The sequence below is a fragment of the Ostrinia furnacalis genome, unplaced genomic scaffold (assembly GCF_004193835.3).
Source record: "Ostrinia furnacalis isolate ACB-3 unplaced genomic scaffold, ASM419383v2 OfSCF0786, whole genome shotgun sequence".
In the NCBI taxonomy this organism is placed as follows: domain Eukaryota; kingdom Metazoa; phylum Arthropoda; class Insecta; order Lepidoptera; family Crambidae; genus Ostrinia; species Ostrinia furnacalis.
Window position 1 is genome coordinate 234,290 of NW_021131025.1, and position 24,125 is coordinate 258,414.

The 24,125-nt window shown below is 44.0% G+C and overlaps 2 protein-coding genes across 5 annotated transcripts in view; both read right to left on the reverse strand.

Moving 5' to 3' along the window:
- Positions 1 to 12: 12 nt before the first annotated feature.
- LOC114350141 (enhancer of mRNA-decapping protein 4) lies at positions 13 to 10,840 on the reverse strand. 4 transcript variants are annotated; one of them, XM_028300801.1, is made up of 8 exons: positions 10,501 to 10,840; positions 10,038 to 10,167; positions 9,783 to 9,933; positions 3,475 to 3,637; positions 2,496 to 2,628; positions 1,771 to 1,951; positions 556 to 776; positions 13 to 250 (listed from the first exon to the last, which is right to left on the reverse strand). In XM_028300801.1, exons 1-8 carry the CDS (start codon positions 10,829 to 10,831, stop codon positions 61 to 63), a joined length of 1,500 nt encoding a protein of 499 aa, XP_028156602.1. In that variant the 5' UTR covers positions 10,832 to 10,840; the 3' UTR covers positions 13 to 60. The 4 variants fall into 4 exon arrangements, with proteins under 4 accessions (XP_028156602.1, XP_028156601.1, XP_028156603.1 ...); XM_028300800.1 differs by lacking the exon at positions 3,475 to 3,637 and adding an exon at positions 5,041 to 5,203 and having other exon boundaries at positions 10,501 to 10,838; XM_028300802.1 differs by lacking the exons at positions 3,475 to 3,637; positions 9,783 to 9,933; positions 10,038 to 10,167; positions 10,501 to 10,840 and adding exons at positions 5,041 to 5,203; positions 6,269 to 6,416; positions 6,513 to 6,642; positions 6,949 to 7,332.
- Positions 10,841 to 11,303: 463 nt separating this feature from the next.
- Positions 11,304 to 24,125, reverse strand: part of Ge-1 (Enhancer of mRNA-decapping protein 4 homolog Ge-1) — a 57,038-nt gene continuing 44,216 nt past the window's right edge. The window contains exons 23-25 of the mRNA XM_028300807.1: positions 22,251 to 22,474; positions 15,026 to 15,116; positions 11,304 to 14,385 (exon numbers count right to left, since the gene is read on the reverse strand). Coding sequence (XP_028156608.1) covers positions 14,290 to 14,385; positions 15,026 to 15,116; positions 22,251 to 22,474 — 411 coding nt within the window. The 3' untranslated portion in view covers positions 11,304 to 14,289. The remainder of the gene's footprint in view (positions 14,386 to 15,025; positions 15,117 to 22,250; positions 22,475 to 24,125) is intronic.

The following is a 24,125-nucleotide window of genomic DNA, read 5'->3' on the forward strand; positions in this document are numbered from 1 at the left end:
AAAAAAGGTGTGGATAATCAACACTTTTATTTTGCATGAATTCTAATTGATTTTTTAACATTAATTACATTGTTTTAGTAAATTATCAGCAGCCATAACGATCAAGGTCACTCTTCTACCTGCTACGTGGTTGGGATAAGACAGGAGGAACTTAATCAGGTGTTTGCGAACTTCGCCGATCACCAAAGGAAGATGGGTTCTCGTCGCTGGATCCGACGCGTTTAAGTTGATGATAGTTTCTTCCAAGTATCTAAAAGAAGAGAAATATTTTTTGGGAATACATGTTACTTTAGAATAATGCCTTTTCAGTCTGGGAATCTTAAATCTATAGTCTGGTCCGCGAGCACGTAGAATTTTGTCCAATGACCCCAAGCTACGCATCCTTATCGCTCGCGCGTAATTATGTAGCTGTCGCGCTCGCACACTCACTTCGGGCGCCCGTCGCACAGTCGCGACAGCAATATAATTACGCGCGAGCGATAAGGATGGGTAGCTTGGGGTCATTGGACAAAATTCTACGTGCTCGCGGACCAGACTATAGAAGTAGTTTGTTACCTGCACTTGAGCTGTGTCTCGTGCAGCATGTCGGTGGCGAGTTGCTGCGCCAGCGAGAGCAGCACGGGCTGCTGGAGGCGGCAGGGCGCGAAAACGTGCGCGGGGTCGGCGGCGCGGCACGCCGCCATCACCAGCGACAGGTCGGCGGCCGACAGCGCGCGCTCGAACGACCCGTTCACGTCGCCGTCGAGGATCTGCTTGTTGATCTCCGCCGACTGCATCTTTGGAGGGAGTTGATGACTGGTGAAAATCTTACGACACTTAGAAAAAACAATACACCAGAAAGTAGCAGCTTACTCAGTGGTGGATTTACAGATTTGCCGCCCGTAGCTGAGGGGTTGGATCTTATTTGTATTTGACTGGCCTGGCGAACATTGATAAATTCGTACTTTGTGTGTGTAAAAAAATATTATGAACTAAATCTGCCACCTCTTACAATTTACCGCCGTAGGCTTCAGCCTACTTAGCCTGCTGGTAAATCCACCACTGCTCCCACTGATTCGGTACTGGGACCGTTACGGATGGGGGGCTTTTTGTAATCTTAAAACTGCCAAATAAAAACTGGCTGCGATGGCGTTTTTTAGCTGCGCACCTCAATGAGTTGCGCCACCACCGGCAACGCACCTGTCGAACGCCCCTGGGTTTGCGGTTGTCTATGGGCGACGGTAATCACTTACCATCAGGTGATCCGTCTGCTCGTTTGCCTCCTGTCACATAAAAAAAAACCACCACTCCACCACCTCTTGGTGGTCCTACATCCTAAAATGACGTTAGTTCTTCAGCTCTTTATAGCATTTTTAAAGGAAATATCGTCTTACCAACTGGTCAATGATGGATCGTTCGGGGTCGGCCGGCTGCGGCGGGCTACTCGGGCTAAGTGGGCAGTCCGGAGGGTCAGAAGAGCCCGAGCAGTCCTCGAAATACTCCGCCTGCAGCTCCGTCACGATTATGTCGAGGACTTTTTGACGCCATTGCTTCAGCTCTTTATCTAAAGTCCGGTCACCGAGCACGTAGAATTTCGTCCAATAACCCCAAGCTACCACAAGGATAATTATATTGCTGTCGCACTCGCACACTCACTGCGGCCGCCCGTCGCACATTCGCGACAGCAATATAATTACGCGCGTGCGATAAGGAGGGTAGCTTGGGGTCATTGGACGAAATTCTACGTGCTCGGCGACTGGACTTTAGCGGCGAAAGGAATTAGTGTCTTACCAGTTGGTCAATGATGGATCGTTCGGGGTCGGCCGGCTGCGGCGGGCTACTCGGGCTAAGTGGGCAGTCCGGAGGTTCAGAAGAGCCCGCGGAGCAGTCCTCGAAATACTCCGCCTGCAGCTCCGTCACGATTATGTCGAGGACCTTCTGACGCCATTGCTTCAGCTCTTTGTCTAGTAGTCTGAGGAAACAGATGTTAATTTAGCGAGTGAGAAATGATGTCATAAGTACAATCAAGAAAACCTTGCACTGGACATAGAGTAAATACTTAGATACTTATAGAGTAATTTGGACTCCTGCAATACGAGTAGGGAGCGTAGAAAAATATGAACCGCCTATTTCCCCCGGGCCGTCTTTAGCCTACCCTAATAAGAATCAAATACTTTTTCCTCTAACTAAGGAAAGGAAATTTTTAAGATTATGACAACTTTTCAGCGATACAACTATCAGTACTTTTTAGAACAGGGCCTCGAACGCAGGACCCAGTACTTAAGAGGGGCCTTTTTTGCGTCGGGAAATGCTTTGCCTACTGGCTGATGGGGACAGTCAGTTAGTGGGTTATGTGGGACTCTCCCCACCCACCCACTAAAATCCGACGGTGTCCTCTGAGGCCATTGAAACGATTCCGCGAGTTATTGTCTTGATCTAGGCCTATCCTACCGAATTTTGAAATATCTCTTCTCTATTTCTTGATAGTTCCAACCCAGCTAATGCAGTAGACTTACTCCTCAACGGTGTTCCGCAAAGCGTCAGCGAAGTGGGTGTCAGGTGCGTGCAGGCTGTGGGCGTCAAGCGCGCGCCGCAGATCGCGCGTGGTCTTGTGCATGTGCCGCGACAGCTGGGCCGAGTTCTCTTCCACTGCAATTTCGTAATGCAGTAGAGTAATCTTTAGGTTTCCATTAGTTACTGGAATACCTACGTTTAAGAATGTTCAAAGCGCAAAGAGGAGATGCCATGATCCATATATTTTCTGGCTACACAGCCAGAATTATCGAAAACATTAATATTATGAAAACGAATTACCTACGAAAAGAACGAATTTCGTTTCAGCCAAATGACGTCCACTGCTGGACAAAGGCCTCCCCCAAAGATTTCAAAACGACCCGTCCTGCGCCGCCCGCATCCAGGTACCTCCCGCGACCTTCACCAGATCGTCGGTCCACCTAGTGGGAGGTCTGCCCACACTACGTCTTCCGCACTGTCGCAGACGAGGCGAAGAAGATCGGCAAGACTTGGAGCGAGATCAAACGCGAAGCTCAGGACCGAACGCGATGGAGGACTGTTGTGTCAAAGTCAAAGTCAAAATTTCTTTATTTGTTTAGACTAATAAATAGTTCTTATAAATCGTCATTTGCTCTTAAGGAGCCTCTACATGTCTCATAATCTTTTTATTATACCCTACCAGCGCTTCGAGCTTCAGGAGCAGTTCACTGAATTTACCATGCATTCTTGTATGGTGTATCATAAGAATGGGTATACAAGATTGCGTGGTATATTAAACAAGGTAGTGACGTGCTAATATCTAGACTTAAGTACATATTAATTTGGTTCCCCTGCGGAGTATTATAAGTCTACGTTCAGGGAAAGAGTCTTCCAATGCGTTTTGGAGGAGAGGCGATGTGGAAATAACAACAATAATGGCGCGTAATTTTTCCGAAATTATGCTAGAAAGACTAAGTATTAAGTAAGTGTAGTGTCTCATACGTTCAGCGAAAGCGTCTTCCAGCGTCCTGGAGACTTGTCTGGCGAGGCGGCGGTGCTGGCGCGCGAGCGCGGGCAGGCAGGCGGCCGACACGCCGCGCGCGCCGTCGCGCACCACCGAGCGCACGCTCGCCGCCGTCGCCGAAGCCACGCGCGAGCGCAGCTCCTGTACACACCGACCACTGTTTAAGGCTGGTTTTAGAATAGGCTAGTTGCCTAAAAAAATTTTTTTAGTCCGTAATGTTTAATATCAAAAAATATTGGACACATATATTTTTATTTGTCAATCTAACAAATAATTACATAGTTATGGTGCGTTGAAGTTGCGCACGACGTCACAACGTGCGGCATTTTTAAGCAAGCGTTGACGTCACGGGCCTCTTCTTATGAACTTTGGGGCGCTTTATCTCTTTAAATTTTCATTAGTTTGAAAAAGTGAAAAATACGTGTAGAGTATTTTTTGATAAGTTAACTGACGGACTAATTAAAACTCTTGCTTTTTGACCCAGGTTTGAGTAAAAATTCTACTCAAGCGTGGCGTATCGCGCCATTTCAACTCGATGTAGCACTGTTATTATTTAATTATGAAAGAAAATAAAAAATATGAGTCTAATATTTTCTAATTATCTGTCTGACGGACAAATAATTGAAATTTTGTCATCTAGCCTAGTTGTCGTCAGGAAGTTGGTCTAACTAATTCAGCTTGCAAGATTCCACCCGAACAAACATTTATGTAATTACCTACATAGGTACATCATAAATTGCAAGCTAAATAAAAGCTTGTAATAAAGTCGGGTTTGTTCAAATTTCGAGAACGACTGAACCGACAAAAGCATTAGAAAAATTACAAAAAATAAAATAAAATTTTATCCCGCACAAAATGTTCATGGATTTTGTTATTTTTTTTAAATAGGTATTTAAATGTTATGTTATGCCTGAGTTAAATGACACCGACATCAAGGTTCATCAATTTAAGTTTAAAATAATAGGCAGTAATGTATGAAGAAAGAGCTTCTATTCTGTATCTACCTATGCCCGTGTATTTTTGATCGGTGTCAAATCGGAGTTTTTGGTGCGGGGTGCGCGGGTGTTGCTCGCGGCGTGAAGGTCAAACGCCCAAGGTCATTGAGGACTCTAATCGCCTTAAGTCAAGTAAGCGGGCTATGTCAGTCACTTTAGTTCCCCTGCGGAGTATTATAAGTCTTGTTCACGTAGGTACGCGCGGGCGCGGGGGCGGGTGCGGGCGCGGGAAACGTTGCGAGCTCGTGTTCACATTAACCACCAGGCGTTCGCGCGAGTGTGACGTACCTATTCGTTTCTAGCGACAATTTCAAACTGGTTGAACTTACCTGACGTCGCGAGTGAAACGCGCGCGCCGCCGCTAGTTTGACATGAACACACACAAACATATTCACGCGTTGAAATTACCGCGCGCGCTCCGCGCGCACCAGTCGCTAGCTTGCCCGCTAGTTAGACCGCACCTGCGTTTCGTACGTGAACACTTGGAATCACTACAATTGTTTGATATTTCGTCACCGCGCCCGCGAGTCAACGTGAACAAGCACTTACGTTCGGCGAAAGCGTCTTCCAGCGTCCTGGAGACTTGTCTGGCGAGGCGGCGGTGCTGGCGCGCGAGCGCGGGCAGGCACGCGGCCGACACGCCGCGCGCGCCGTCCCGCACCACCGACCGCACGCTCGCCGCCGTCGCCGACGCCACGCGCGAGCGCAGCTCCTGTACACACCGACCAAGGTTTAAGGCTGGTTTTAGAATTACGCTGACGCACGCTGACCGCTCGCCTGCGCTGACAAATCAAAATGTATGTAATTGAAGGGAACGTTTCTGAGTGACGCTGATCGCTCGACGCCGACGCTCCAATTTCGGCTATTAGCGCTGACGGTCAGCGTGCGTCAGCGTGATTCTAAAACCAGCCTAAGGCCTGGTTCAAAACTTCAGACGGCGATAATCGCATGGTTAGTGGGCAGTTATCTTTTTTTTTGTCGCGGAATAAATGCTGTAATAATCAGACACCACTGCCGGGGGTCTGAAAAGGGCGCTGCTCCGTCCTGAAAAGGACGGGGTATACTTACCCACTAAAATCTCCGCGGCGTTCCGTCATCGCTCGAGTGGGGGTGTCACGAGTAGGTATCTGGCCGTAGCCTTAGACTTCCGCGACAAGGCAGTTATCTTACATTTACTGCATCAACCCTTTAGTGCCTCCCCATTAAGAACTAATCAGATGCCGCGCGGATATCGCGCATCTGAACCATTAGCTCTACGCAACTGTTTTTATTTCGTTAAAATAATGAGTTATTCTCATGATCGTGGACTGACTAGTTATAATAGTCTTACGTCACTCTGTAGGAGAGCAGTGAGNGCTGACGCACGCTGACCGCTCGCCTGCGCTGACAAATCAAAATGTATGTAATTGAAGGGAACGTTTCTGAGTGACGCTGATCGCTCGACGCCGACGCTCCAATTTCGGCTATTAGCGCTGACGGTCAGCGTGCGTCAGCGTGATTCTAAAACCAGCCTAAGGCCTGGTTCAAAACTTCAGACGGCGATAATCACATGGTTAGTGGGCAGTTGTCTTTTTTTTGTTGCGGAATAAATGCTTTGTGCACCGTCACGACTGCCGGGGGCCTGAAAAGGGCGCTGCTCCGTCCTGAAAAGGACGGAGTATACCCACTAAAATCTCCGCGGCGTTCCGTCATCGCTCGAGTGGGTGTGTCGCGAGCTCAGATCATAGAATGATCTGAGGTCATGAACGTGGATTGGCAATAATAAGGTAAGTCTTACGTCACTCTGTAAGAAGGCAGTGAGTGCGTCTCGCACGTGCCCGTCCAGCGAGGAGGCTCGCTTGGTCTCGATGGCGTCCAGCAGACTCTTGGCGCGAGGGTTCGGCTCTAGCGACTCGGATGAATCGCTTTGAACGAGCTCTTTTATTCTGCTAAAGAAATAGTGAATCCACAATAAAACATTGAAAAGTTAGTAGGCAGGTAACTTATCAAATTAAAAAATGAAACAGAAGCTTAAGTAATACCTCTTGCTCTTGTTGACGACTTCGGCCAGCATGTGTGCGAACCCATAGCCCGAGCCCTCGGACGGGGCCTTGGACTCCTGCACCTCATCTTTTATGGCCCCCAGCATCTTGCACTGTTCTTCGAACAAATCTGTACAAATTCGAGCAAGGAAGGTCGATTAGGTACCTATCTACCTTATTTATTTGTAACAAATGAATATGTTACATTGGTCACTTGTTGTAAAACTTGAACAACTCTTTTCTTGTTTAATTTTTCACTCTTTTTTTATCATGACGAATCGATTACGACAGGATAAACCAAGCAAATTTTTATTAAATAAATACCTAGCAGCAATGAACTAATCTGCACTTTGTTTGTACAAACCTAAAATAAATCGTCCGTGTCAAAATCGTATATCATTTTATAGTTACCTCAGAGAAAGAAAAAAATACTCACGACTCAAACGATCAATCTTCCGTTCCAAATTCAACATAGCCTCGCCATCACAGCTGGAGGCCCCATCCTGGGCGACCTTGCGTCCATGCACCGAAGGTTCGGAGTCAGAGTCCAAAATTGAGGACGGACCCTGACGATACGCTTCCACGGACGACCCGCTTACCGTGTAGCTTCTGCATGCGTATGCGTAGCCACATAATTGTTTTATAGGCTCGTTATCTATTTGGTAGAAAGTCATATTAATATCATCACTCAGGGAACTCATCGATTTAGATCTTCGGAAACACTTAATTGCACCATCTTCTTTCAGTTGTTGAGGGAGTCCGTCCATATTTTTACGTAGTGTGAACAGTAATGAAAGAAGTTTAGCTTTGACATGGTATTTTTTTTTATCTTACCCTCCATTATTTCGTAATGTAGGTTTTAGACGACACAGTGAGTAGGGGATACCGTAGGCTCTTCTACACAATCGCTCGTAAGAAGAGACTGCGACGCATGACATATCACGCCGTAATGCGGTTGCAGAAGCAGAGAGCCGTTAACCGCTCCGACATTACGAAGGATTCCTTGCAAACTAAGGAATACTTACCTGCACAACTTTGTGAGCTGGGTATTGTGAGCCTACTTAATAAAGTTCTGTTGTGTTTATAATTCCGATTAAGTATAATGAAGTTAAGTACCCCCAATTAAGTTTTTATCAACAACTTACTATAACTGTTTGTTTATTACCTACCTTTTGTTTTTATATTAATAATGAATTTGAAATGTTAAAAAATAACAATGATAAAGATTTTTTTTAAATAAAACACGATTACAAATCAATAGTCTCATTTATTTATACATTTTCTTATAAATACTCTCGATCTGTGACAATCATCGTTATAATAAACTAAAATCTGTCAAATCAATTAATGTCCTAGCTTTCTACAGTAATTAAATACTTCTATAGTAACTGAATATCTTGGGGCCCTACGGCCAGTCGCAACGCAACGTCACGCATACGAGAAAAAACAAATGAGGCAATGAGTTAATAGTAAGAAATCTCAAATTAAATTTCTAGATTTAAGTTTCAATAATATAAATAGAAGCAACAATTTAACGACACCTAAAACAATAAACTTTTAATTGTCAGATCTTAATTAAGAAAAAATGTTAAAAATTACTTGAAAAAAGCATTGGTCTTGTTTGTTGAGCTGTGCGTAGGCAGATTTACAGAGAAATGTTACCAAATCGTTTACGACCTGAATTTAAGTGAGAATGTTATCTGGGATTTGGTCAGTTGGTCATTATGAGGTGAGACCTCTACTGTTTATTTTGTGATGATGTTCTTTTCAAAATGATTAAATTATACATAACTTTTAAACAATATTGTTAACCTCTTAGGTACGTTTTCAGAATATGAAAGACTTACGTATAATACATAGTTGACTGAGTACAATGCAGTAGCACCTCTGAACTCACAGAGAAACAGCATGCGAAAAGTTATTGGTAATTTAAAGAGAAAACTATCTAGGACGATTAAGCACCAATACATGCTAGCCAACATAAAGATCATAGTTTGTTCGTTAATTTAAAACTTCAAGTTTGTTCAAACATTATGTTCTAGATAGTATTGGTACTTCCCTTTGATTAATTTATACTCGTTATAGCTCCATGACCACAGGTGAAGCTGCTTCTCTGTGCGTTACGCACTTCGGGGTGGTACTCGCTACTAAACGACGAAACAACTTCTTGCGCTTAAAGCATACGAAATAAATACAATATCACCACTGAGTAGTCCATACACACTTTTTAGTTAACTGTGCAAACAAGCGTTACCTACCATACTTTATTTTTAATACTTTGATGTTATCCGAAGCATGTATGCCGATAAATAATCTGTTCAGCGAAATAGATTTAATCAAGAAGAAACATTGAAACATTCAAATACTACAAACCAGTGGGATTTCTCATGTTTTTGTTATACATTTTCCCACACTAAGCACATTCAGCAGTCATAGTCCTACAATAAAGCACTTAACTCTAATCTATCAGGCAGCTTCGCATTTGTACACACAGTTACACTTGACTCATCACAGTAACTTGTAACAATATACTTAATGCATATATTGAACACCCTTTTAAAGGTATAATAGCCCAACACTGGAGCAATAGGGAGCTTAGGATCTTAAAATAGTCAAAGATAGGTGTTGACTTATATCAATTTATCAGTCATTGAATTCAGTCATGTCATAAAGTTGTAAGTGCTACCTATCGGAAATGTGCACTTGAAGCTTTACGCACGAGGTATATGAAATAGGTAAAGTACTGAAAGGGCACGAGAGTGAGACAAATAGTAGTAACGTGAAGAAAATATGTATAAGATACTGCAGAGATACCTCCCTTTAGAATAACGCCAATACGAGACAATATATTAGATCCTTATTAGTACAACTAGGAGTGTTTATTTTTGTAACTTCAAAGTTATACAAACTGCTAATTTGTAACTTATAAAAATGCAACCTCACATAGTATGAAATAGGCTTTTCGCCCAAATTTCAATAATTAGTTAATAATATACCTTGATGCCTATTTTATACAAATGCGCTCTTATTTTGGAAAAAAATCTCATCTCCAAGGATTATTTTGCATTTTCAATAATATTTGACATATAGCCCTCAAAAACGCTCACGACCGTCATGGCGTCTTGAATGACGTCACGCCTTGCAAAACACAGCTGTTTTAGTACGGAAATTGTAAAGTTAAATTAATTACAAATGGATCCATCGTACTTCAAGTCCTGTATAGTGCCNACTTTGAACCAGGCTAGTTGACAATAATAAGCGAAGTCTTACGTCACTCTGTAAGAAGGCAGTGAGCGCGTCGCGCACGTGGCCGTCCAGCGAGGAGGCTCGCTTGGTCTCGATAGCGTCCAGCAGACTCTTGGCGCGAGGGTTCGGCTCTAGCGACTCGGATGAATCGCTTTGAACGAGCTCTTTTATTCTGCTAAAGTAATAGTGAATTCACAATAAAACTTTGAAAATTTAGTAGTTAGGCAGGTAACTTAGATTAATTTATCAAATTAAAAAAATTAAACAGAAGCTTAATACCTCTTGCTCTTGTTAACGACTTCGGCCAGCATGTGTGCGAACCCGTAGCCCGAGCCCTCGGACGGGGCCTTGGACTCCTGCACCTCATCTTTTATGGCCCCCAGCATCTTGCACTGTTCTTCGAACAAATCTGTACAAATTCCAGCAAGGAAGGTCAATTACCTATCTACCTTAATTTATTTGTAACAAATGAATATGTTACATTGCATTGGTCACTTGTTGTAAAACTTGAACAAAATCTCTTTTCTTGTTTAATTTTTCACACTCTTTTAGCGTCACTTGTTTCTTTTATCATGACGAATCGATTACGACAGGACAAACCAAGCAAATTTTGATTAAATAAATACCTAGCAGCAATGAACTAATCTGCACTTTGTTTGTACAAACCTAAAATAAATCGTCCGTGTCAAAATCGCATATCATTTTATAGGTAGGTACCTCAGACAAAGAAAAAAATACTCACGACTCAAACGATCAATCTTCCGTTCCAAATTCAACATTGCCTCGCCATCACAGCTTGAGGCCCCATCCTGGGCGACCTTGCGTCCATGCACCGAGGGTTCGGAGTCAGAGTCCAAAATTGAGGACGGACCCTGACGATACGCTTCCACGGACGACCCGCTTACCGTGTAGCTTCTGCATGCGTATGCGTAGCCACATAATTGTTTTATAGGCTCGTTATCTATTTGGTAGAAAGTCATATTAATATCATCGCTCAGAGAACTCATCGATTTAGATCTTCGGAAACACTTAATTGCACCATCTTCTTTCATTTGTTGAGGGAGTCCGTCCATATTTTTACGTAGTGTGAACAGTAATGAAAGAAGTTTAGCTTTGACATGATATTTTTTTGATTCCTACCCTCCATTATTTCGTAATGTAGGGTTTAGACGACACAGTGAGTAGAGGATACCGTAGGATCTTCTACACAATCGCTCGTATAATAAGAAGAGACTGCGACACATCACGCCGTAATGCGGTTGGTAGATGGAAATATTTTTCCGGACATTACGAAGGATTCCTTGTAAACTTTAAAGAATAGGTACCTAATTACACAACTTTGAGAGGTGGGTATTGTAAGCCTACTTATTATAGTTCTGTTGTGTTTATAATTCTGATCATAATGAAGCTACCCCCGATTAAAAGTTTTATCAACAACTTTCTATCGCTGTTTGTATAATACCTATCCTTCGTTTTTATATGAATAATGAAATTGAAATGTTAAAAAATAACAATGATAAAGATATTTTATTAAATAAAACACGATTACAAATCAATAGTCTCATTTATTTATACATTTTCTTATAAATACTTACTCTCGATCTGTGACAATCATCGTTATAATAAACTAAAATCTGTCAAATCAATTAATGTCCTAGCTTTCTACAGTAATTAAATACTTCTATAGTAACTGAATATCTTGGGGCCCTGCGGCCAGTCGCAACACAACGTCACGCATAGGTACGAGAAAAACAAATGAGGCAATGAGTTTATAGTAAGAAATCTCAAATTAAATTAAGATTTAAGTTTCAATAATATAAAATAAATAGAAGCAACAATTTAACGACACCTAAAACAATAAACTTTTAATTGTCAGATCTTAATTAAGAAAAATATGAAAAATTACTTGAAAAAAGCATTGGTCTTGTTGGTTGAGCTGTGCATTGGCAGATTTACAGAGAAATGTTACCAAATCGTTTACGACCTGAACATAAGTGAGAACTGTTATCTGGGATTTGGTCAGTATGATGTGAGACCTCTACTGTTTATTTTGTGATGATGATGTTCTTTACAAAAACAATATTAAATTATACATAACTTTTAAACAATATTGTTAACCTCATAGGTACGTTTTCAGAACTTGAAAGACTTACGTATAACACATAGTTGTCTGAGTACAATACAGTAGCACCTCTGAACTCACAGAGAAACAGTATGCGAAAAGTTATTGGTAATTTAAAGAGAAGATACTCTTTAAAAGGCGATTAAAGCACCAATACATGCTAGCCAACATAAAGATCATAGTTTGTTCGTTAATTTAAAAATTCAAGTTTGTTCAAACATTATGTTCTAGACAGTATTGGTACTTCCCTTTGATTCATTTTCATAATATCGCTCCATGCCCACAGATGAAGCTGCTTCTCTGTGCGTTACGCACTTCACGGTGGTACTCGCTACTAAACAAACAATTTCTTGCACTTATAAGCAAACGAAATAAATACAATATCACCACTGAGTAGTTCATGCACACTTTTGAGTTAACTGCGCATACAAGCGTTACATACCATGCTTTATTTTTAATACTTTGATGTTATCCGAAGCATGAATGCCTATAAATAATCTGTCAGCGAAATATATTTAATCAAGAAGAAACATTGAAACATTCACATAATACATATTCACATTCTCATGTTTTTGTTATACATTTATCCATACTGAGCACATTCAGCAGTCATAGTCCTACAATAAGCACTTAACTCTAATCTATCAGGCAGCTTCGCATTTGTACACACAGTTACACTTGACTCATCACAGTAACTTGTAACAATATACTTAATGCATATTATTATATTGAACACCCTTTTAAAGGTATAAATGGCCCAACGCAGAAGCAATAGGGAGCTTAGGATCTTAAAATAGTCAAAGATAGGTGTTGACTTATATCAATTTATCAGTCATTGAATTCAGTCATGTCATCAAGTTGTAAGTATCTACTACCATCGGAAATGTGCACTTGAAGCTTTATGCACGAGGTATATGAAATAGGCAAAGTACTGAAAGGGCATGAGAGTGAGACAAATAGTAGTAACGTGAAGAAAATATGTGATAAGAATACAGCAGAGATACCTCCCTTTAGAACAGTGGTTCTTAACCTTTAAGTCACGAGTGACCATTTTACCAAATTTCTGTCTTGTCAGGGACCACTTATTGTCATTCAAAATCCTATGAAAGGGAAGGTCGATTTCTCGCCCACTGTGCGCCGTTTGCGTTGTGTTGACTCGACTCATCACGTCACGTCACTTGTTTACTACGATGTCTTCGCGGATCACTTGGAATGCCTCCAGGGATCACTAGTGGTCCTCGGACCACCGGTTAAGAACCACTGCTTTAGAATAACGCCAATACGAAACAATATATTAGATCCTTGAACTAGGAGTGTTTATTTTTATAACTTCAAGGTTATACAAACTGCTAATTTGTAACTGACAAAATGCTACTTCACATAGTATGAAATTGAAACGGTTCTTAGCTGTTTATGTTTAGTTAGGAATCATGAATAAACTTCTATCAAAAGTATGGCAGTATATTGTGTATTTAAGTAGGAACATGTGTACTAAACAACATTTAAAGTCACTTTTCTCATGGCACCATTTATTAGCTGCTATTGTCGGATTGGCATTTCTCAAAATCATATCATCTGAAATAGGTAAGTTTAATCACAAAAATCATACAAATTGAAAAAAATTTCTTTTGAAATGTGACATGAGTTTTGATATACTTTTAGACAGGAGGAGTCAATGTGATAATAACAAAATGAAATACATAGTTTTATATTGAAACATTTTCTAATCCTAGTAGTGTGAACAATGTCTATCACAATAGCGCAGCACTTGTTCCACTCAAGCGCTAATTCTACTCATTTTGTAAAAAATCCGCACGTGACAGTGTCTATAGCACACAAGTTTAACATTTATGCATTACCAACATCGCATTTATACACACACAGCCTGTCTACGATTTTGTTCATAGATATTTTCGTAACACAAAACTGAATATCGATAGAATCTTCAATTTCTCTTCACTGGTTCCTGAATCATTACATTTGACGAAATCCGCCAGCGGACGTATCGTAGACAAGCAACACGGCGTTTTATGTATTAGCCAGCAACGGTGACTTGATCAAAATTAAGGCGATTATCACACTGCGCCGCGCTCCGCCGCGGTACGCGGGACGACACATTTGATCATTGTATGCAAGTACAGTTTGTATAGAAAACACGCGCGGTACACACTGACAACGCGTCCGCGCGCGGGATTTTTTATATGAAATCATGATAACCGCCTAATACATTTTTTTAACTCTAGTTTTTCCTCGTTGCTGGCTAAACTCCACCCGCCATAAAAATCTCAGCTGCGTCACTAGTAACATCGTCACATCAACACGTCAGTCCACAAGTCCGTCACTGTCACATCACTACGTCGTCACTAGTCAGTAGTGGTGCGCGCGGCAGCGGCAGCGGCAGGCGGGCGGTCAGGCGGCCTTGACCAGCGAGTCGGCGGCCATCAGCAGCATCTTGAACTGCCGCGCCAGCGCGTGCGAAGGCTGCGCCGATAGGAATGCGCACACCTGAAACAAAGAAAATTATAACTACAGTAGAATCTCGATAATCCGGACTCATTCTTCACGGCTCTAATTACCGATTTAGGGTCTGGACCCATCAATACGGCACAGCGCCATCTGTGATACGGCTCGGATCCGCCACCGTAACACATTCAGAGGATGTCTTAGTTAATTATTAAAAGAAATGGATTCACCTAGTGGTCTAAATGATGTATGTAAAACCCTTTCTTTAGTAAAAAGTTAATTGTTTTTTGATTTTACTTGAAGAAATCGATTATCCGGATTTTAGATTATTCGTAATACCCCTGGTTTTAATTGTTCCGGAAAATCGGGATTCTACTGTAACTTAAAAAAAGTCGAACTACCTAAGGCGGGCGAATGCTGTTCCATCTGATAGAGCATTCGCCCAGCAAGCGAAAGGTCGTGGGTCCGTCCCGTCTTAGGCAGATCGATTTTTTCAAGTTATTTATAATTTATTCTTAGAAACGACTCTAAACGCTAAGAAAAAAAATAGAGCCGCTCCACTTTGAACACGCTTGTATTCCGCCAGTGTAGCAGCACACTAAGAAGATAATTTTATTTGGCAACAATAGAAACATACTGAATTTAAAAAACAAAAGAAAAAGTTTCCAAACAGGTCACCTACCTGCTTCTGAAGCTCGCGCACTACAACCGGTAAGTGCTCGCGTGTGACTGGGTTTGACGTGTCCAGGTTCATTATCGCCTCTTCTAAGTATCTGTAGGGAAAGAAAGATTAGTTTACAATAACTTGATATCAGAATGTTCATTTTAAACTGAAGGATATCCAAAGGTCTCCTCTCCCATACAAAGTAGTTATGTACATTCTCCATTTACCTTGGGTAAATTACTCAATACTCAATCGTTTATTGCATAACCACATTAGCATTCACATTAGGTCTTACAATTTAGGCAGTTATACAATTAGAGAGGGTCTTTCGTGCTTCTGCAATGGAGACTTATTACCTAGGATACGCGCCCCGTTATACTTTTATCCAGGCATTTTACCGACTTTATGCAATAAGCCCATACATTTATGGACTTTAGGATGTAGCACATTTATCATCTCGGAAAGGGATCGTAATTGTATCAACTCGAGGCGGTCAGTATTCTTTGTATGAAATGAAATTCCATACTGCAACGCACACTTATCCGCACCGTATATCTCACCTCGCGGTTGACAGCGCGCGAAAGGTGATACGGTGTTGATCCCTTTCCGAGTTGATAAGTTTGCGTGACCTTAATGGCGCATTTTCATTAGTCGATAACTCGTTCGGTATACAGCATGCGGGATAACGACCAATGAAAGTTGCATGTCGATACGCGTTCGGTATAACGCCTGCGGGGATTCCCCGCATGCATTATACCGACTGTGCTATCGACCAATGAAATTCATCATTCAGATTTTCTGACGCGGCATGCCTGTTTCTATTTTTTGGTAAACTTCGCACCCAGATTGCGGGCCCTGTGGCACGCGTTCCAGAAATCTCTCGCACTCAGCATGCGGACATCAACGAATGAAAACGGTTCCCCAAATGCGGGCCCTGTGGCATGCGTTCCAAAAATCTCCCGCACCCGACTAGTGAAATTGCGCCATAATAATGTTCGATAAGATTTTGTCACGGCATAAATCCGGTTGATGATAATGTCTCACCTGTGTTTGAGAGCAGTATCCCGCGACATATCAGCAGCCAGCTGCTGCACGAGCGACAGCAGCACGTGCTGTTTGAGCTGGCAGGGCGGCCCGAACACGCGCGCGGGTTCGGCGGCGCGGCACGCAGACATCACCAGCGTCAGGTCCGAAGCTGAGAGAGCTAATTGGAACGCGCCGTTCATGTCACCGCTGCTCATTAGTGACTGTATCTGGGCCACTTGCATCTGGAGGGAAAACATAAGATTAGATTACTAACAAAAAACTGAGGTCACCACAAACTGCTGTTTATATTACGACTATCTTCCCGCCCGCGGCTTCGCCCGCGTGGAATTTTTTGTCACAGAAAAACTTTATCGCGCGTGTCCCTGTATCAAAAACCGGGATAAAAACTATCCTATGTCCTTTCCCGGGACTCAAACTATCTCTATACGAAATTTCATCAAAATCGGTTCAGTGGTTTAAGCGTGAAAGTGAGACAGACAGAGTTACATTCGCATTTATAATACTAGTATAGATTACCAACTACAAATAGCTGCAGCCACACCGGGCGCATGGGCTCGCGAGTCAAGATTGTCATTCTGCTCACTCAAGAGCAGGATGGGCAGGATATCAAGCGTGCGAACCGCAGATCATAGAAGGGAATAGATGTGAAACGGGGGCGTGGCGCGTGTCTCCGCGATATGCCCAGAAACGAACATCGCCCGCGACGCCAGGTTAGTCGCGATTCAGTCGTACTGAGGAAATGTTCTCCGATATTGTTGGATAATGCGTCGTAACGTGCAATAACATAAGTGAAACGAAGAACTACAGGAACAATGAAGTCATTTACCACATGTAAGTATTGCAAATCCATTGGTATTTTGCTTATAAATAAAAAAAACTAAACATTTTTACGAACGAATTCAGTGCCGTGACATTTACTGCGATATCGAAATTAGTGGTGATAAAAATTCAAACACGTTGTACATTGACGATTTAGTTAGCAACCACTTTATGTCATGCGTAACTACTGCGCAATGTATTTTATTTCTTCCGATATCCACTGACGCGTGAAAATACACAGTACGGCCGCATGTGCCGGTCGTAACATAGTGCAGGGCTCGTGTTCTAATACGGTTTCCTATTATCGATAAATAGAAGTAAATTATTATTTTCTATTTTCTAATTTTGAATGAAAAAATNTCGGGTTTGTTCAAATTTCGAGAACGACTGAACCGACAAAAGCATTAGAAAAATTACAAAAAATAAAATAAAATTTTATCCCGCACAAAATGTTCATGGATTTTGTTATTTTTTTTAAATAGGTATTTAAATGTTATGTTATGCCTGAGTTAAATGACACCGACATCAAGGTTCATCAATTTAAGTTTAAAATAATAGGCAGTAATGTATGAAGAAAGAGCTTCTATTCTGTATCTACCTATGCCCGTGTATTTTTGATCGGTGTCAAATCGGAGTTTTTGGTGCGGGGTGCGCGGGTGTTGCTCGCGGCGTGAAGGTCAAACGCCCAAGGTCATTGAGGACTCTAATCGCCTTAAGTCAAGTAAGCGGGCTATGTCAGTCACTTTAGTTCCCCTGCGGAGTATTATAAGTCTTGTTCACGTAGGTACGCGCGGGCGCGGGGGCGGGTGCGGGCGCGGGAAACGTTGCGAGCTCGTGTTCACATTAACCACCAGGCGTTCGCGCGAGTGTGACGTACCTATTCGTTTCTAGCGACAATTTCAAACTGGTTGAACTTACCTGACGTCGCGAGTGAAACGCGCGCGCCGCCGCTAGTTTGACATGAACACACACAAACATATTCACGCGTTGAAATTACCGCGCGCGCTCCGCGCGCACCAGTCGCTAGCTTGCCCGCTAGTTAGACCGCACCTGCGTTTCGTACGTGAACACTTGGAATCACTACAATTGTTTGATATTTCGTCACCGCGCCCGCGAGTCAACGTGAACAAGCACTTACGTTCGGCGAAAGCGTCTTCCAGCGTCCTGGAGACTTGTCTGGCGAGGCGGCGGTGCTGGCGCGCGAGCGCGGGCAGGCACGCGGCCGACACGCCGCGCGCGCCGTCCCGCACCACCGACCGCACGCTCGCCGCCGTCGCCGACGCCACGCGCGAGCGCAGCTCCTGTACACACCGACCAAGGTTTAAGGCTGGTTTTAGAATTACGCTGACGCACGCTGACCGCTCGCCTGCGCTGACAAATCAAAATGTATGTAATTGAAGGGAACGTTTCTGAGTGACGCTGATCGCTCGACGCCGACGCTCCAATTTCGGCTATTAGCGCTGACGGTCAGCGTGCGTCAGCGTGATTCTAAAACCAGCCTAAGGCCTGGTTCAAAACTTCAGACGGCGATAATCGCATGGTTAGTGGGCAGTTATCTTTTTTTTTGTCGCGGAATAAATGCTGTAATAATCAGACACCACTGCCGGGGGTCTGAAAAGGGCGCTGCTCCGTCCTGAAAAGGACGGGGTATACTTACCCACTAAAATCTCCGCGGCGTTCCGTCATCGCTCGAGTGGGGGTGTCACGAGTAGGTATCTGGCCGTAGCCTTAGACTTCCGCGACAAGGCAGTTATCTTACATTTACTGCATCAACCCTTTAGTGCCTCCCCATTAAGAACTAATCAGATGCCGCGCGGATATCGCGCATCTGAACCATTAGCTCTACGCAACTGTTTTTATTTCGTTAAAATAATGAGTTATTCTCATGATCGTGGACTGACTAGTTATAATAGTCTTACGTCACTCTGTAGGAGAGCAGTGAGCGCGTCTCGCACGTGCCCGTCCAACGAGGAGGCTCGCTTGGCCTCGATGGCGTCCAGCAGGCTCTTGGCGCGAGGGTTCGGCTCCAGCGACTCGGATGGCTCACTTTGAACCAGGATAGTTGACAATAATAAGCGAAGTCTTACGTCACTCTGTAAGAAGGCAGTGAGCGCGTCTCGCACGTGTCCGTCCAGCGAGGAGACTCGCTTGGTCTCGATGGCGTCCAGCAGGCTCTTGGCGCGAGGGTTCGGCTCCAGCGACTCGGATGAGTCACTTTGAACCAGGCCTAGTTGACGATAAACAAGCGAAGTCTTACGTCACTCTGCAAGAAGGCAGTGAGCGCGTCTCGCACTTGGCCGTCCAGCGAGGAGGCTCGCTTGGTCTCGATGGCGTCCAGCAGGCTCTTGGCACGAGGGTCGGCTCCAGCGACTCGGGTGAATCACTTTGAACCAGGCTAGTTGACAATAAACAAGCGAAGTCTTACGTCACTCTGCAAGAAGGCAGTGAGTGCGTCTCGCACGTGTCCATCCAGCGAGGAGGCTCGCTCGGTCTTGATGGCGTCCAGCAGGCTCTTAGCGCGACGGTTCGGCTCCAGCGACTCGGATGAATCACTTTGAACCAGGCTAGTTGACAATAATTTGAGTAAAAATTCTACTCAAGCGTGGCGTATCGCGCCATTTCAACTCGATGTAGCACTGTTATTATTTAATTATGAAAGAAAATAAAAAATATGAGTCTAATATTTTCTAATTATCTGTCTGACGGACAAATAATTGAAATTTTGTCATCTAGCCTAGTTGTCGTCAGGAAGTTGGTCTAACTAATTCAGCTTGCAAGATTCCACCCGAACAAACATTTATGTAATTACCTACATAGGTACATCATAAATTGCAAGCTAAATAAAAGCTTGTAATAAAGTCGGGTTTGTTCAAATTTCGAGAACGACTGAACCGACAAAAGCATTAGAAAAATTACAAAAAATAAAATAAAATTTTATCCCGCACAAAATGTTCATGGATTTTGTTATTTTTTTTAAATAGGTATTTAAATGTTATGTTATGCCTGAGTTAAATGACACCGACATCAAGGTTCATCAATTTAAGTTTAAAATAATAGGCAGTAATGTATGAAGAAAGAGCTTCTATTCTGTATCTACCTATGCCCGTGTATTTTTGATCGGTGTCAAATCGGAGTTTTTGGTGCGGGGTGCGCGGGTGTTGCTCGCGGCGTGAAGGTCAAACGCCCAAGGTCATTGAGGACTCTAATCGCCTTAAGTCAAGTAAGCGGGCTATGTCAGTCACTTTAGTTCCCCTGCGGAGTATTATAAGTCTTGTTCACGTAGGTACGCGCGGGCGCGGGGGCGGGTGCGGGCGCGGGAAACGTTGCGAGCTCGTGTTCACATTAACCACCAGGCGTTCGCGCGAGTGTGACGTACCTATTCGTTTCTAGCGACAATTTCAAACTGGTTGAACTTACCTGACGTCGCGAGTGAAACGCGCGCGCCGCCGCTAGTTTGACATGAACACACACAAACATATTCACGCGTTGAAATTACCGCGCGCGCTCCGCGCGCACCAGTCGCTAGCTTGCCCGCTAGTTAGACCGCACCTGCGTTTCGTACGTGAACACTTGGAATCACTACAATTGTTTGATATTTCGTCACCGCGCCCGCGAGTCAACGTGAACAAGCACTTACGTTCGGCGAAAGCGTCTTCCAGCGTCCTGGAGACTTGTCTGGCGAGGCGGCGGTGCTGGCGCGCGAGCGCGGGCAGGCACGCGGCCGACACGCCGCGCGCGCCGTCCCGCACCACCGACCGCACGCTCGCCGCCGTCGCCGACGCCACGCGCGAGCGCAGCTCCTGTACACACCGACCAAGGTTTAAGGCTGGTTTTAGAATTACGCTGACGCACGCTGACCGCTCGCCTGCGCTGACAAATCAAAATGTATGTAATTGAAGGGAACGTTTCTGAGTGACGCTGATCGCTCGACGCCGACGCTCCAATTTCGGCTATTAGCGCTGACGGTCAGCGTGCGTCAGCGTGATTCTAAAACCAGCCTAAGGCCTGGTTCAAAACTTCAGACGGCGATAATCGCATGGTTAGTGGGCAGTTATCTTTTTTTTTGTCGCGGAATAAATGCTGTAATAATCAGACACCACTGCCGGGGGTCTGAAAAGGGCGCTGCTCCGTCCTGAAAAGGACGGGGTATACTTACCCACTAAAATCTCCGCGGCGTTCCGTCATCGCTCGAGTGGGGGTGTCACGAGTAGGTATCTGGCCGTAGCCTTAGACTTCCGCGACAAGGCAGTTATCTTACATTTACTGCATCAACCCTTTAGTGCCTCCCCATTAAGAACTAATCAGATGCCGCGCGGATATCGCGCATCTGAACCATTAGCTCTACGCAACTGTTTTTATTTCGTTAAAATAATGAGTTATTCTCATGATCGTGGACTGACTAGTTATAATAGTCTTACGTCACTCTGTAGGAGAGCAGTGAGCGCGTCTCGCACGTGCCCGTCCAACGAGGAGGCTCGCTTGGCCTCGATGGCGTCCAGCAGGCTCTTGGCGCGAGGGTTCGGCTCCAGCGACTCGGATGGCTCACTTTGAACCAGGATAGTTGACAATAATAAGCGAAGTCTTACGTCACTCTGTAAGAAGGCAGTGAGCGCGTCTCGCACGTGTCCGTCCAGCGAGGAGACTCGCTTGGTCTCGATGGNGTTTAAAATAACATTTTGATACTAGAATGTTCGTTTCACCTATGGACATTCTCTGCTGGACTAAGTCCCCCGTATTGATCGGTATCCAGCGATTATGCAAGGCTGAGTGAATTCAGGTGGAGTGACGATTTGCGATAGGTCACTGGCAAAAGCTGGATCAAGAAGCCAACAACAGGGTTTAGTTGTTTGTATTGGAAGAGTTCAATGTCAATAGTGGACCGCTATAGGCTGATAATGATGACACTGAAAACGGGCAACAAACAATCTCAATCAGAGGTGGAATTGTGTAAAGCAATCGTAATCATTTGACAGTTCATAACGTACGATAAAGTCAGTTAAACAAAGCGTTTGACAGAATAATTGTACGTTATGAACTGTCAAATGATAACGATTGCTTTACACAATTCCACCTCAGTAGGCCTAAGATGCGCGCAGTGATAACTTTTATCGACATCAAAATGTATAGGCAAAATCGATAAAATGGCGTGATAACCGCTTATCGCGGCGCGCATCTTAGGCCTACAGGTCTCATTCTCTATTTACTTTAGGCAAATTAGAGTCGTGTGCTTCTGCAGTCCTTATGACCTGTAGGCCTAGGATAAACTTTTGTAGAGATATTTTATCGATATTCCACGATAAGCCCATACATTTGTCATCTAATATCTTCGATAAGATTTTATCACGGCGCGCATCTAGTCCGGCTGATGATATCCCACCTGTGCTTGAGAGCAGTATCCCGCGACATATCAGCTGCAAGCTGCTGCACGAGCGACAGCAGCACGTGCTGTTTGAGCTGGCAGGGCGGCCCGAACACGCGCGCGGGCTCGGCGGCGCGGCACGCAGACATCACCAGCGCCAAGTCCGAAGCTGAGAGAGCTAATTGGAACGCGCCGTTCATGTCGCCGCTGCTCATTAGTGACTGTATCTGGGCCACTTGCATCTGGAGGGAAACAAAAGATTAGATTACTGACAAAAAACTGAGGTGACTACAAACTGCTTTTTATTTTAAGATTACCAACTGCAAATAGCCGCGGCCACACCGGGCGTATGGGCTCGCAAGCCAAGTTTGTCATCCTGCTCACTCAAGAGCAGTAACTCTAGCATGAACAACTTTCGTCTTCGAATCGTTTGCGTATTCGACAAAATTCGATACTCAACCTTCGAATTAAACGATAACGTGACAATTTTGATTCTCAAAATAAATTTCGTTCAACCATTTCTCATACTAAGTTCACTTTACGACACGTTCACAAGGGTGCTGTTGTAGTTTTCGTACTAAATCTTTTGATGGCGATTCGAGCACGCAAACGATTTGAACTCGAAAGCTTTTTGTGCTAGCCGTACAGGATGGGCAGGATATCAAGCGTGTCTCGCGAACCCATGCGCCCTTTGTGGACACAGCTAATGACCATGAATCCTAACTATGTATAATCAAGCGACATTTCTAATGGTGATTTGTAACACAATCTAGAATGAAAAAATACGTTACGCATTTGTGAGTCTTGTTCTAATATACTATTTAAATGGTATAAGTATAATTTTTGCCTAATAATATAACCTAATTAACTCTACTTATGATTTATAATATTGACAAAGTATTAAAAATTTCTTATACTTGTAAAAGAAAAGGTAAAGACTCTTGAACACAGTTTCTCGTAGAATTACGATGCGGTCTCTGTAAATAAAGAAAGGGATGTTTAACAGTTTATACTGTGTTTTTATAGACTCATTGACTGTTCTTTGAACTTTGCTGAGTCAGCTAGTAATAAATAGTACCTATTGTTGAACCAATAGGAATAGCTGGATTCATACTGGACATTCACAGAGCTAGACATTTAAGGCTAAAGTAAACTTGACGAGGCAAGGCGAAACGTGGTTCTGGTCGCTAAGCATAAGATTCCAAGCGTCGTCGAGAGCGCCGGCAGGCATATGTTACCGCGCGGAACTGTCAAACGCTGCGCGGTAATGTCGATATTACAAGTAGTCGGCCGCCGGCGCTCGTGACAGCTTGACGGCACTTGCGTGGCCCGGCCCACGCGATCAGAGCCCGGTGAATTGGATCATCCGGCGTAGATATGGCTATTGGGAACCGTATGGCTGTTTATGTAAACGTGGTTACTGGTATAGGTCAGATGGTCTGATCGAGTGCGCAAGCGTCGGCAGCTTCGATGGTGTGGTCACGTATCACGTATGGCGGAGGAGAGTGGCGAAGCGCATCTTCTACTCTGAACTTGAAAAGGGTAAGCGGAAACATGGCGGTCAACTCCTCGTAGGAATCATCAGGAACAAAGATGTGCAGAAACGGCATATGAAAAGATGCAACATTGAGCCCTCTCAGTGGGAAGGTTTGGCAGAATGGCGGCAGATTGTGAAGAGGCAAGTCCACGAGTTTGAGGAGCAGCGTACGACTGAACTCGACGCGAAGTGCAATGACTTGAAGGCCCGCCCATCTGCCGCCATTCACTGTAACTATGTTGGCGGCATGTTCAGATGCCCTTAATGTGCGAGGGGGTTTGCCGCCAAGACAGCTAGGAGTCGAAGTGGTCGCTATGGTCGAAATCGATTGGATGGATCATCATCACTGGTATAGG

Excerpts from the sequence above, each read along its gene's own strand:
- LOC114350141 (XM_028300801.1), bottom strand. The coding sequence starts at position 10,831 with ATGGACGGACTCCCTCAACAAATGAAAGAAGATGGTGCAATTAAGTGT. Across the intron at positions 1,952-2,495 it reads TTGCGGAACACCGTTGAGGA|ACTACTAGACAAAGAGCTGA; the intron begins GTAAGTCTACTG and ends CTGTTTCCTCAG. Across the intron at positions 251-555 it reads GAGACACAGCTCAAGTGCAG|ATACTTGGAAGAAACTATCA; the intron begins GTAACAAACTAC and ends CTCTTCTTTTAG.